General features: G+C 38.5%; 1 protein-coding gene across 1 annotated transcript in view; it reads right to left on the reverse strand.

Moving 5' to 3' along the window:
- Positions 1-13,426, reverse strand: part of CACNA2D1 (calcium voltage-gated channel auxiliary subunit alpha2delta 1) — a 416,604-nt gene that overhangs the window by 12,580 nt on the left and 390,598 nt on the right. The window contains exons 25-37 of the mRNA XM_063308113.1: positions 13,076-13,173; positions 11,426-11,507; positions 11,118-11,180; positions 9,670-9,773; positions 7,351-7,428; positions 6,850-6,917; positions 5,830-5,874; positions 4,809-4,880; positions 4,541-4,693; positions 3,255-3,307; positions 1,923-1,978; positions 1,715-1,844; positions 958-1,072 (exon numbers count right to left, since the gene is read on the reverse strand). Coding sequence (XP_063164183.1) covers positions 958-1,072; positions 1,715-1,844; positions 1,923-1,978; positions 3,255-3,307; positions 4,541-4,693; positions 4,809-4,880; positions 5,830-5,874; positions 6,850-6,917; positions 7,351-7,428; positions 9,670-9,773; positions 11,118-11,180; positions 11,426-11,507; positions 13,076-13,173 — 1,117 coding nt within the window. The remainder of the gene's footprint in view (positions 1-957; positions 1,073-1,714; positions 1,845-1,922; positions 1,979-3,254; positions 3,308-4,540; positions 4,694-4,808; positions 4,881-5,829; positions 5,875-6,849; positions 6,918-7,350; positions 7,429-9,669; positions 9,774-11,117; positions 11,181-11,425; positions 11,508-13,075; positions 13,174-13,426) is intronic.

Below are 13,426 nucleotides of genomic sequence, written 5' to 3' on the forward strand. Positions count from 1 at the left end.
CTACCATCTAATGCCCTCTATCACTGTGATAAGGCTGGACTTGTATTCGAGGCATGCTTAGAAGTATATCTTATTTAGTTCAAGAGGGCTTATGGGGGCTGTGGATCTGTGCCACATGCCCTTCTTTTCCTTTATTATCCTGTAGTAGAAGGCATATATGTGAATTGTTGTAATGTGTGTAGGAAAGGGGACTGAAAGACCAAGGAAAAAATGTGATAGGATGGAGGATACATTGGACATGAGGTCAGGATATGATATTATAATGCTGAGTTATCCTAAAAAGTGAGACAGACAAAAATTGTTATATATGGAAAGAGTAAATGCCTTAACTGGTTTTATATTGTCCTATAGCTACAGTTGTTTTATCCTGGAGAAGGTCTATCTGTGTGCTTGCTAAAAGTCAAAACTGACTCGATGGAACATTATCAATCGATTAGTCAATGGTAATGTACATATTAGAGGGACGCGGTGGCGCTGCGGGTTAAACCGCTGAGCTGCCGATCGGAAGGTCGGCGGTTCGAAACCGCGTGGCGGGGTGAGCTCCCGTTGCTCGTCCCAGCTCCTGCTCACCTAGCAGTTCAAAAACATGCAAATGTGAGTAGATCAATAGGTACCGCTTCGGCGGGAAGGTAACGGCGTTCCGAGTCGTCATGCTGGCCACATGACCCAGAAGTGTCTATGACAACGCTGGCTCCAAGGCTTAGAAACGGAGATGAGCACCACCCCCTAGAGTCGGACACGACTGGACTTTACGTCAAGGGAAACCTTTACCTTTACCTTTTAATGTACATATTAAGATCATATAGACAGGATGCTGGTATTGAATAACATAACATCCAACACACACACAAAACTACTACAGGTCCAAGTTTTAGTTTAGAATCAGGTTCTTCAGCTGTTTCCAATGTTCTTTTGTAAGCAAGTACAAATCCAGTTTCGAGTTAAGCTGCAAAGGATATCAGGTTTCTCTGCTTGCATCAGTGGCCTTGCATCACAGTGATGGCACAATTCTTTACTGTCACTCATGATGAAAACCAAATTCGTGTTGGAAATTTTCTCTGCATGAAAAAGCCTGAGAACAAAAGCAAGATAACACCCAACACTTAATGCTGAGATGCAAGAAATGAATCTGCCTTCATTCTACTAGTCAATTTGAGCATCAGATGATGAACTTGCTGATTAAAACTGCAAAAGGTTAATGCAAATCATGTTTGGAATAGCTGCAATACCCATGATTATGTACAGTTATTTCTAAAAGTACCAAGAATTTGGAAGAGTGTCCATGAAGCAACTGGGAGCACTCTGTTTCAGCCACAAACCTATGAGAAGCATCATGATTTGCTGGCCCTTTCCAAGAGATATGGCTACCTTCAGGCCCTAAGTAATGCATCTCTCATATCTTCTATTCCCCAACATTCTGTAATAAGGACTATACAACTCATGCTACTGAAATACGTATAAATTCTGCAGGACTTCAGATTTGATCTTCAAAATCTGCTTTGGAACATGTGAGAGAACATACGTAGCATCTGTCTGCAACCCCTTAAAAGCAGGTTTTCCTATGCAATTCCAGGGAAAGAAGTGGCCATTTTAAAGGTTACAAACAGATGTTAAGTTTGTGCACCTCTACATTTGCTTCTTTAAATTTAATGTTTAATAATTGTAAACATTATTAGGGGGGAAAATCATGTTAGACTTTATAAGTGAAACCTACCTAGAACAGTTGATACAGTCAAGGATGCTATTGAAGGATTTATCATCGTTCCCAAAGAAATATTGTGTCTGTACCGTGATACAGCTCTGTTTTGATGGGATGGCACTGAAATCTTCATCTTCTACTTCCACTGTGAAACAGACAATATGTTCATCTCTGCGTGAAGCTTCTAATGTAAACATTCTCTCTCCCCAGATTCTTCACTTACCTGCCCCAAGGAAATGTGGGAAGGTCAGCCCCCAAAATAGCTGCTGTAAAATAGACCTAGATCAACACATAATTGTAAAGGGATATAATAACTGTATTAGGATCCATCATACCAACAATAGCAACAAGAGAATCAAGAGTTATGAACAGAACTCAGTGAAATGACTAACTACGATCTATATAAGATCTGTGGCTATGTATACCTGTGACTTCCAAATAGAATAAAACTGGTAGTCAATATGAGTAAAAACATCACACAGGATATACATTGTGGAAAAATTCAGAAATCCCCCCCTCCTCTAAAGGGAGGGTGGAAGCCATGTAAAACCTTGGAAAATGAAAGCACAACATAATATCTATATCTCTGAGAACTTAAGAAAAGGAAAATGTAGTGTATATACTCATCAGAAGATGGGTAAGTCAAACAAACCTTAAATTATGAATAGGGCAGAAATGCAAGATATTACAGTTTGACCAAGAATTCTATTTCTCATCTCTCCTTCACTTGCAAAAATGTCCACGAATATTTCTTTAGACATTCTATATTAATATTATAGCTGTATAAACTTTCCCTCCTTCTTCCTATCATACAAAATTGACTGGTAAAATGAACCAAGCTATTTCCCACAGAATAGTATCTTATGACAGCCTGACCTCTATCAGCAAAGTTACAAAAGTAACAGGTCTCTAGATATGTTCAAGTATTCGATTATTGCAACTCTGTCTTTCTGAAATTGTTAGTGTCCCTTCTCAATTCCCCACCAGTCATTCCTCGCACTGCGTTCCCTGCTTTTGTTACCTTTATCAATCATGAATCATTAACATGGAACATCTGTTTGACCACAAAAGATCTTAGTCTGGTTTCCTTCTACTGATTTTTGAAAGCTACCATTTTCCTTTGATTCTGATCACATATTAATGGACACCCCCACCTCAGCATGGCCTTTCTCATCTCTGCAAATCTGTACCAATATTGTTGGGGTGGCGGGGAGTAAGTACTAAAGTCAAACTATGGCCAGACTCACAGGTTTGATATCAGCCCTGATAATCCATTCCACTTTTAATCCAGTTTAGTTTCTTTCCTGAATGACTGATACAAAGCAGAAATTCAACTACAGATACCATTTTTTTTAAAAAAAATCGTTATATGACCCATTTCAAAAATATTTTCAGGGTGGGAGGAAAGGTAGCTAGTTCTTTTAAAAAATAAATGAAAGCAAGAAGAATGTGAAGGGAAATATCAGTGGGGCTAATTCTTCCTACTCACAGGGTTTGGTCAAGACTTCCATGTGGTTGAAATGGATAAGAATCCTACCTGCAAATTTCAACTTACCAGGCAGCTGCAGAAGCCCACCACCCAAGATGTAAAATATCTGCTATTGTAGGCTAGAAAAGAGGAAGCAAAGAGTATAATCTTAGAAGGATCTCTAAAAACTCATATGGATTCTCCCCAACCAACCCCCAAATATCGATTGATTTTTTTAAAATTAGTTTATTTTATGGAATCTCACTGTCACCTCTGAATTTCTGGGAGGTGATGCTTTATAAAGTTCTTCTTAACATACTAATATTGTGGGAGCTCTTACTTTAGCTCTTAAGACCCAAACAATTATGTGTTTTCAATATGCTATTGTTAACACTTTATTTCATCATTGATTGATTGATTGATTGATTGACTGTATGTCATCAAGTTGTCATCGACTCCTAGCTACCACATAGATTTTCTCCATGACAGTCTACCCCTAACCTATCCCTGGTCCTTCAGCACTTCTGACAGTGCACTCATTGCTACTGTAATTGAGTCCATCCACCTTGCTGCTGGTTGTCCTCTTCTCTTTTCTCTCACCTTTCCCAGCATTAGAGCCTATACCAGAGAGCTGGGTCTTTGCATAATGTGTCTGAAGTAGGATAATTTGAGCCTGGTCATTTGTGCCTCAAGTGAGAAATCTGGGTCGATTTGTTCAATGATCCATTGGTTTGTTTTCTTGGCTGCCCATGGTATTCTCAGGAGTCTTCTCCAACACCAAAGTTCAAAGGCATCAATGCGCTTCCTATCCTGCTTCTTTAAACTCCAACTTTTATTTCCATAAAATGTCACAGGGAATACCATGGCTTGCATGACTGTGATCTTTATAGGCATAGACACATTGTGGCATTCGAATATCTTTTCCAAGGCTTTTCTACCAAGTGCTAGTCTACAGAGCATTTCTTGACTGCTTGTTCCTTTAGGATGGTTGATCCTAAAAGGCAGAAGCTATCTACCACTTTGATATCTTCATTGCCAGTTATAAGGCTGGTTGCTCTACCTGTTGTAATTAGTCCTTTTAATCTCTTTTTAATACCTTGCAGACTGCACTCATACTCTTTCTATGCCCTTCATGTATGCATTTTACCTTTTCCTTTAGATCTTGATTTTCTTAGCATTTTATCATTTTAGATTTGACATTGACATTGGTCAGCGATCATTTATTTATTTATTTGTTTGTTTGTTTATTTCTCAAATTTGTACTACTGCCCATCTCCCCCCAGAGAGGGACTCTGAGAGGCTTACAATAAGATCATAATAAACCTGAACGTATATGAATACAAATTGAATGGAAAGGTGCAATGCATACTGACCACATTGATGGAGCGGAGGCCAGCTCCTTGTTTTGGTTCTTCTTCTGGATCACACACAGACTGATAGTCGTAAGACTTGTTGAAGGCATACAAGGACATATTAATGAGATTTCGCATGAGTCCTGGGTCAATTTCACCAAAAAATTTTCCAATCTAATGCAAAAAGAAAGGTTTTACCCAAAGATCAGTTAATTACTTAATGTGTTTCCTAAAAGATAATTGCTTAATTAATAATGTATTCTGCATCATGTTTAATTCATACACGTACCTCTGGAATATAATTTTCTTGGTTGGTCATCAGAAGGAATCCCCCATCATCAAGGATAACACAATCAACGTGCTAGCAGAAAGAAGAATAGCAGAAAATAATTGAAATTTACCAAGCTGAATATAAAGAGAAAAATAACAAACTAAGATTTTATTCACAGGTTAGATAATCATGTCCTTTCATGTATAAAATGCTGCCAATTATAATCATTGGAGAAGTTTTGGAATAAATTACAATGGAATATCTGCAGTAAAATATAAATTTCTAGTCAGCCAGCACTAACATATATTAATTTGTGCTGTTCTTTTCTCCCAGAATTGAATCCAATTACTAGTGATGGAGTGCCTTGAGGCTGAGGCACTTCCTGAGAGTTACTATTATTAAATGTAACAATTTTTGTCCAATGGGTATTTACATTTCTGTTTGGTTTTGGAAACATAAACATGGCTGCACATTTGATTTGCAATGTGTTTGTTCAAACCACAGATCTGAATGGTAGTAAAGGTAAAGGTTTCCCTTGACGTAAAGTCCAGTCGAATCCGACTCTAGGGGGCAGTGCTCATCTCCGTTTCTAAGCCTTGGAGCCGGCGTTGTCATAGACACTTCCAGGTCATGTGGCCAGCATGACTCACGGAACGCCGTTACCTTCCCGCCAAAGCGGTACCTATTGATCTACTCACATTGGCATGTTTTCGAACTGCTAGGTGAGCAGGAGCTGGGATTAACAACGGGAGCTCACCCCGCCGTGCGGTTTCGAACCGCCGACCTTCCGATCGGCAGCTCAGCGGTTTAAACCGCAGCGCCACCGCGTCCCCGATCTGAATGGTAGCAAGGGAATATTAATATGAATATGAATAATAATCATGCTTAAAATGTACGTCGCACCTTCAAGAGTCCAAAACAATACCACATAATTATTCTGTTACAAACCCTGAAAACCGGTGAGATGTGAGTAATGAGTTTATTGGCCAAAGGAAGCATCTGAAGCGTCAGTTTTGGCAAGAAGCATTATTTCTCTTACCGGACTGTTCATTTCACATCCACAAAGTTCACTCCCACTTTTGCACTGAAAAATGTAAGCGTAATGCATTCATAAAACCATTCCTCTTTCAAAAAGAATGCAGACATAATATACATGGCATTACCCAAGCTGTCTGATGTTTTCCCAAGAATAAGCAGAAGCTGGACAAAAAAACCGAAATCCTTATTTTTACCACTCTGATATAAGAGGGCACAACCTTCTCTTCGGTCACCCTGGAAGCCTTAATCTGTACAGACTGCACAAACTGAGGGCATCCAAGAAACCACTTTCTGTTTCTTTGCCACATAAATGTTTGAACCAATGTTGGAAATGTCGCACTTGGAAAGATGGCCAAACCACAATTGTGGCAGAGAATAGGATTAAGTTTTGGATTCACTAGTTTGCCCTTTGACCTATCACGATCAATAAACAACCTGTTAAAAATACCTGTTTTCCAATTGTTCACAGGTGCCTGTTTTTACAGAATTAATGTCCTCCAGATATTTCTGCTTGTGTTTTCATTGTCGTATAGCAGGTACTATCAATATATATATATATATATATTAAAGAATTACCTGCCTCCCCACCTCACCTGTGTCTCTAGGTGGCTAACAATGATTTAATATATCAACACTAACACAAATAAAAGAAAAAGGAAACAGTAACAATTTCCAAGTTGCTTACTCCTAATCTAATGGATTTTAGTGATCAAGTAACATTAGCTTCTTCTGCTGTGGGGTATATGGATGTTTATTTATTTATTTATTTTATTTAACTCAATTTGAATACTGCCTGAAACAAACAGAAAGCAAAAATAATGAAGACACACTCAACAAGGGGCCCGTCTGTCTCACCCCAAGGCCTGGGAGAACAAACAGATCTTCAAGGTTTTATGGAAAACCAACAAGGTGGGAGTCACACAGGTTTTGATTCAGTATTTCTGATCTTTTTATTGAATAGAAGCTCATAAGATTGCACAAAAGTCCTGGAAAAATTGAAGGTGAAGTCTATGTAACTCACCTGATCTTTAGGTGTGATTGTAGTGAAATTTTTCATCCAGCTGCTCATATTGATTTTTACTCCAACAACTGACAAGAAATATATGAAGCATGAGAAAAATAACATAAATGTATCAACATAGCAAAATATATATATATTCTGGATTCTGGTCTCCAGAATATTTCCAAAGCTATATTAACAAAACTTTGGAAACATTTGCACAGCCAAAGAGATATGATTCAGAAGAATACTAGATAAGGTGAAGGGAGGCAACAAAATGGCAGGTGTGACAGGGCAATTGAAGCCCCACCCCTTTTAAATGTGTGCCACATGCATTGCATGCACATAGAAAAGGTGGGGATTTGATTTCACCACTGCACCTGCCATTTTGAATTTGTTGACACATACACCCCACCCCTCTCAGATGTCCCTGAATGCAGGCTTTGTTTTACAGATACTGAATTACTATGTTCAATAAGAAATTATATTTCTTTGTGGAATGACAGTACCATTCTTTCCTACCTGCTGGTTTCAGAAGTTTTCCATTCACAGTTATATTCACAGCCTTGCTTACCATGATGCCATCTTCATAGATGCTTCCTGAGAGTCAGAAAAAGGAAGACAAAAAGACAAAATAGGGGAGCTGACTTTGGAACAATCTTGGCATGGAAATCTTTTCATAGAAACTCAAGGCACCGTAAATCAAAATAGTAAATATGGTTTAAATCAGTGTTTGCCAACCTCTGCAACTTTACGATGTGTAGACTTCTATTCTGGCTGGGGAATTCTGGGAGTCTACACCCTAATGTTGCAGAGATTGAGAAACACTGATTCAAATAACAAGATTATAATTTGATGACTCTTCTTCTCCAATCAGTGTTTAAACAATCTTAAGGGTAAAAAAAAAACCCTCTTCATTAGTTCTGCTGTGATTTTATATTTGTTTCAAAAGAATTTACTTGCTGCATTTAAGCGACAGTAAATAATTCCTTCCAAGGATCAGAAATTCTCTCTGCTTATGAAGGATGATATTAATGGCTTCTGATAATGAATTCACATGCAAACGTTCATGCTGCCTGACTCTGAACAAACCTGAAGGACTAAACATTTCAACTAGGATGTTCTGTATTTCCAGAGCATGGGAATTGTGACCCATTGGAAATATATTAGTGATTTTAGCAAGAAAATAATGATTTACTGATGCAAATATATTAGAGAAGCATTCTGTATGTGCCTTCAAGTCAGTGTTGACTCCTGGTGATTGCCTGGACAAACCCTGCAGTTTTCTTGGCAAGTTTTCAGAAGTGGTTTGCCATTGCCTCCTTCCTGGGGCTGAGAGAGAGTGCCTGGCCTATCACTACATCAAACTGGCTGTCATTAGTGATTTTAGGTAGTTCTAGTGCCATGTATGATAACATTTCCCAAGTATAAGGATTGTGATTTATTGATTTAAATATCTTAATGCTTTTAGGTATTCCTAATCCTAATCCCATTTGAGACAATATCAAAAACAGTTATCCTCAAAATATGCGCGGGGAAAAAGTCACTGTGAGTCTCTCCTGATATTAGGCACAAGATGTCATTCTCCACAGACAAATGCATGGACATTGCACATACCCATATAACAAAATGTGTGAATATATTTGTATCCATATAATTGTGAGCCTGCTCCCATCCATACTTTGAAAAAAAAAACTAAATAGGATTATAGCAACTACGTTAACTGTACAACAAGCACTTTGTTGGGCTTTGGCCCATATTTTTGGAAACATTGCAAGACCTAGTTAGCTAAGTAGCTTTCAAGAACATCCCATATTTGGGGATTTCTAGAATGTGTTTGCAGAGGGGCACCTACGGGTGTCCACAGAAGGCCCATAGAGGCAACAAAATGCACATCATGGCATAACAATGTACCTTTTGTGTACATGCATGGGACTTTGTAAGTACAAAAGGGTGGAACTTTGTTGTGCCATGAGGACATATCTCTGCATCATTTTTGATAGCTGTTGACATCTCTGGTGGGACCAGTGCATTAGGAATCAATCACTTATCCCCTTTATTTCGTATTTCAAGTCAAATTCACTTTCTCCTGTCCAGCTTCTTTTCCCCTGTTTAGATTAACACTGAAAGATGCCATTGCACCCACACCTGTATTGAAACACCAGGCAAAGAGGAGCTTGTTGTCTTTCCGTTTACTAAGATCTAGGTGGACTCTGTGATGTAATCAGGAAACTGCGTGCACACGAGTAGAATGATCAAGAATAATAATTATCATTATTCAGACATGTAGAATTCTTCCTGGGAATATACAGCCTAAATAAAAAGATCAACATTCAAGGATTTTTTCTGCCAACATGAAAGTTTAGATTAAGTGTGGCTTTCCACAAATCCCTTGGCATTGTTTACCTAACCTACGATTATTTACGGTATTGCTAAAATTCATAGGAAACTTTACTTTGAACTCCTTATATCTCCTTTCAGACTTTTCTAATTGCTAACTTGTGTACTGCTATCCAGATTTGGTACTGCAACAGATCAGTGTCAGCTATAAACAGTTAGAGAACTGAAAATTACTACTGAAGTTTCTATTTGTAATATAAAACATTCCCCTGTTTATTTAGATTAAAAGCAAACTTGGTTGCATTGCATGGTCTAAATCTGATCCAACCTCTTAAATAAACATAATTTCCTGAGATATCATCCTATATTCCACTAATGAACTGGACCTGTGTTTAAAAACTTCAAATATCCTGCTTTCTAGTAAAGAACCACATATAATTTTACAATAGAACATGCACTGCTGAAAAAGATGGTGAAGATTGTGAGCACCCAGTGACTTACGGTTGAAGAATGAAGCTGTGAAGATATAATTTTCATTATCTAAGCTCCTTTTGTAGAAACTCTGTTCATAAGTTTCAGGGTTTTCTGTCCAATATTCGCCTGCACTGAACATAAGATACGGATATTAATTTTTTAATTGTAATTCTCTGGAAGTTTTGTTCAAATGCTGGTAATGCAATTCTAGGCAAGTCACTAAGTGCAGAGAGCCATGGATATGACCTTGGAGAAGCCATCCAGAAGCTGTTAAGACCACAACAGGTGCAGAAAAAGCATGTGTTAAGCCCAGGGAGATGGGAAATGTTAGAAAGAGACTCAGACTGGCTCCCTCTGACTCCCTGGAGCAGTGTTTCTCAACCTTGGCAACTGTAAGAGGTGTGGGCTTCAACTCTCAGAATTCTGAGAGTTGAACCCCACACATCTTAAGTTGCCAAGGTTGAGGAACACTGCCCTGAGGTATAAGAGAGAGGGAAAGGAAAACACAAGCAGTCATGCAAGATTCTGTTCCTGTAGCTTATCTCAATAAAGTATAACTCCACTCTTCCTATGGAATCAGTTTCCTGATGTGGTCCACCTCATACAGCAGACACTAAGTAAATGAGTATCCAGAAAAATGTATTATGAGAAAAGTACCAAGTGGGTATACTGAAAGTAAGCCCTAGTGAAATCAAGACACTTCCTTTTCTGGATTACATTCTTAGTTATAGTAACTGAGAATCTTAAAATGGAGTTTACCATAATACAATGGAATCTGCAAGTGGTGGTGGTGGTGGTAGTGGTGATGGTGATGTGGTGTCTAAAAAGGCAAGATGGTAGGCACAGTGTTGTGATACAAGCCATACTCCTTTGGTACATATGGATGCATCTGAAGGTTTCTGAGACTAAACTGCTTGAATTAGCAAGCAATGCAGTCATACAGTACATCATTTCTAAAGTACAGTTTCAAAAGCAGTTGTAGGTAAAGAATTGTGATTATCCTTCCAAAAAAGTCAACACTCCTCCAGAAGAGGTCTTAAGTAGCACATTGGAACTCAAACATGCTATATAAGTAGGATTTAGCAGAGATATTTTTTGTATGTTTTAAATTGTGAACGTGTGTATGTGCATTTCAAAACCCACATTTTGGATTTTTGATTTTGTGAAAATAACCATTATACACTTTACAGATCAACTTGTCTTTTATTTACTTTGAAGATCTAAACCAGGACACCCCAGCACCTACTGTGTAGTGGCTGCCATTATTTTAGAGAAAGCCTTTTTCAAATTGATCAAAACTAGGTTATTGTATGGAGGGAACCTCGAAATATTTAATCATTCCAAGATTTTGATCTTTCATTCCCACCCTCAGTGTCAATGGAACTTTGCAGGAATCCTGGCCTCAAATCATATGTTTAAGCATGTGATTTCATCAGCAACTCTGTGACCCTATTCAAGATTGAATGGATCCTTACCTTTTTGGATATACTCTAGTGATCCCTCCATCAGTAGCTACAAATCGTGCTGTGATTCCCTCACTGGGGAAAGAAAGATTTAGGTCAACATCAACTTAGAAAAGCTGGCCAGCATTCTTGATGGTATATTTACAAAATTCCTCTAAAGCAGAATATTAAATGTTCACATTCTTCATGTTACAAGGTTATTTCTTTGGATTTGATTGGTCAAAATGTAAGTTCTGATCTGATAGTGTAAGGTACTACAAGCATTCAGAAGTAGAACTATTTGTGGCATGTGGTAGAGGAGGCAAAGAAAGAATACTCACGGGTCCTGCTTACTCCAGTAATTCTGGACCAGTTCACTTGTAAAGCCCGCATCCAGCAAAGCTCTCATCACCATGCCATTACCTACCACAAAAAAGAAAAGAAAAGAAAAATGTCAAATCATTAGTGGAGGAACATGATTGGTAAGGTCATTGGTCCACCTGGCTCAGGACATTTCCACATGTCATAGGAACCAGCTACTTGAGGAACCACCTATCTCCTTTAGTATCTGCCTGGCTGCCTCAATCCGGCAGGGTTGGCACACCCTGAGTTCCTTCAATTAAACAGTGCCGTCTATCAGGATGTTGGAAGAACATCTTCTCTCTCATAGCCCTCTGGTATGAAGACCCCCTCAAGATCCAGGTGGCTTCCACCATTCTGGCATTTCATAGAGTCTTGAATACCTGGATATGGTGTGCATCAACCCATAACAAATTGAGTATTTGGGGGTTCCTAATATTCTATGAGCCTGCTTCTCTTCCTGAAGAACTTTCATTATCAGGCTAGGTAACATGATCAGTGCTCTTGTATAGGAGATAATTTTTACCTATATAATAGTGCTCTGATGATGTTACCTAGTCTGGTAATGAAATGTCTACAGGAAGAGTATTAAGCTCAGTGAACACCAAGAATCCAGCAACTCAACCCTGAGTTACATATATTCTCCTACAGTATATGGAGCATTTTCCCTTCATGTGCTTGTAGGTCTGCCAAGCTTTGGGGCAGTTCACCCCAACCCACCAACCCACTCACCACTCATTGGCAGGAACTGGTCTTTCTTTCATTGTAGCCTTTAACCTGTGGCCCAGAAAACAATCATGGGTCAGATGCATTCTGATTTTTTGAAGCTTGGTGTATGGGAAACAGTGGCAGTGGGCACATGCCCTCAAAATAATGGCTGGCTGGCAATATGTTAGTTTCTTTCCCTATTTGCTTATGCCAATAATGAAATTAGAACTTTTCTCATGAAAAGCAAACCACAACCAGTGCTAAATGTGACTGCGAAACCACAGCAGCCACCCATAACTGAATCAACTCTGATTTAAACGATCCTTGCAAATTAAAAACCTGTAGTTGTTTGTCTTCTGTTGTTGCAGTTTCAAACTGAGTTCTAAAAAGGAAACAGCATGTTCGTTCTCTAAGGGCCTTAGGCTCCAAGATGTTCTTCCTCCAAGAAGCTCAGAGCAGAATGTCATTATCATATTAGGATGACATAAAGTAACTTAACTCCAACAATCTAGTCCACTTCACTGATTATTGGAGTTTGCAAGGGAATCTCCCTTATCCAAGCGTACCATTCCAACTGACAGACCACATTATACTCTCACAAAGGAGAAGATGTGAATTTTCCCCTCTCTGTTAAAATCTAGCACTGAGCAAGCCACTCAGTTCTGACACACTCTTTATATGTGGGTCAATCCCTATCACTATTTGGCATTTGAACATTCTCTTCTTCTTCTCCTCCTCCTTCTTTTTAGCCACAAGCTTATGAGTTTAGTTTTTCATATTTGGTGATTTTAGAGAAATCCTGGCATTCTCAGATTGGTTTTATGCTATTTTAATGTTGTGTGTTACTTTATTGCATTACTGTATTTTAACTAAACTGATGCACCTTCCCTCTGAGAGCAATTTAATGAAAAGGCCATACTTACATGAAGGGTTTTCAGGTGAATATTGATCCATAAATTCAATGAAATTCTGAAGAAATACAGTGTTATTGTCTGTTATTTTCACTGTGCTACAGTAGTCCCTAAAAAAAGTAAATAAATAAAATAAGATGAAATTAAAGGACCTTTTGTTGTTGGGTTTTGCAAAGTTTCCTAACTTTGATGGTGTAGGGGAGTACAAAGATAACATTGATGAAGGAATACAAGAACCATCAAGAAAAAGTAAACAACAACTGAGTCCTGGGAAAGGGGAAGGCATTAGAAAGAAACTCAAAATAACCATGCCCTGATTCTGTTTGGAATAAGGGAAAATCTCATAGGCTTTCAGGATTCTGT

The sequence above is a fragment of the Candoia aspera genome, chromosome 7 (genome assembly GCF_035149785.1).
Source record: "Candoia aspera isolate rCanAsp1 chromosome 7, rCanAsp1.hap2, whole genome shotgun sequence".
In the NCBI taxonomy this organism is placed as follows: domain Eukaryota; kingdom Metazoa; phylum Chordata; class Lepidosauria; order Squamata; family Boidae; genus Candoia; species Candoia aspera.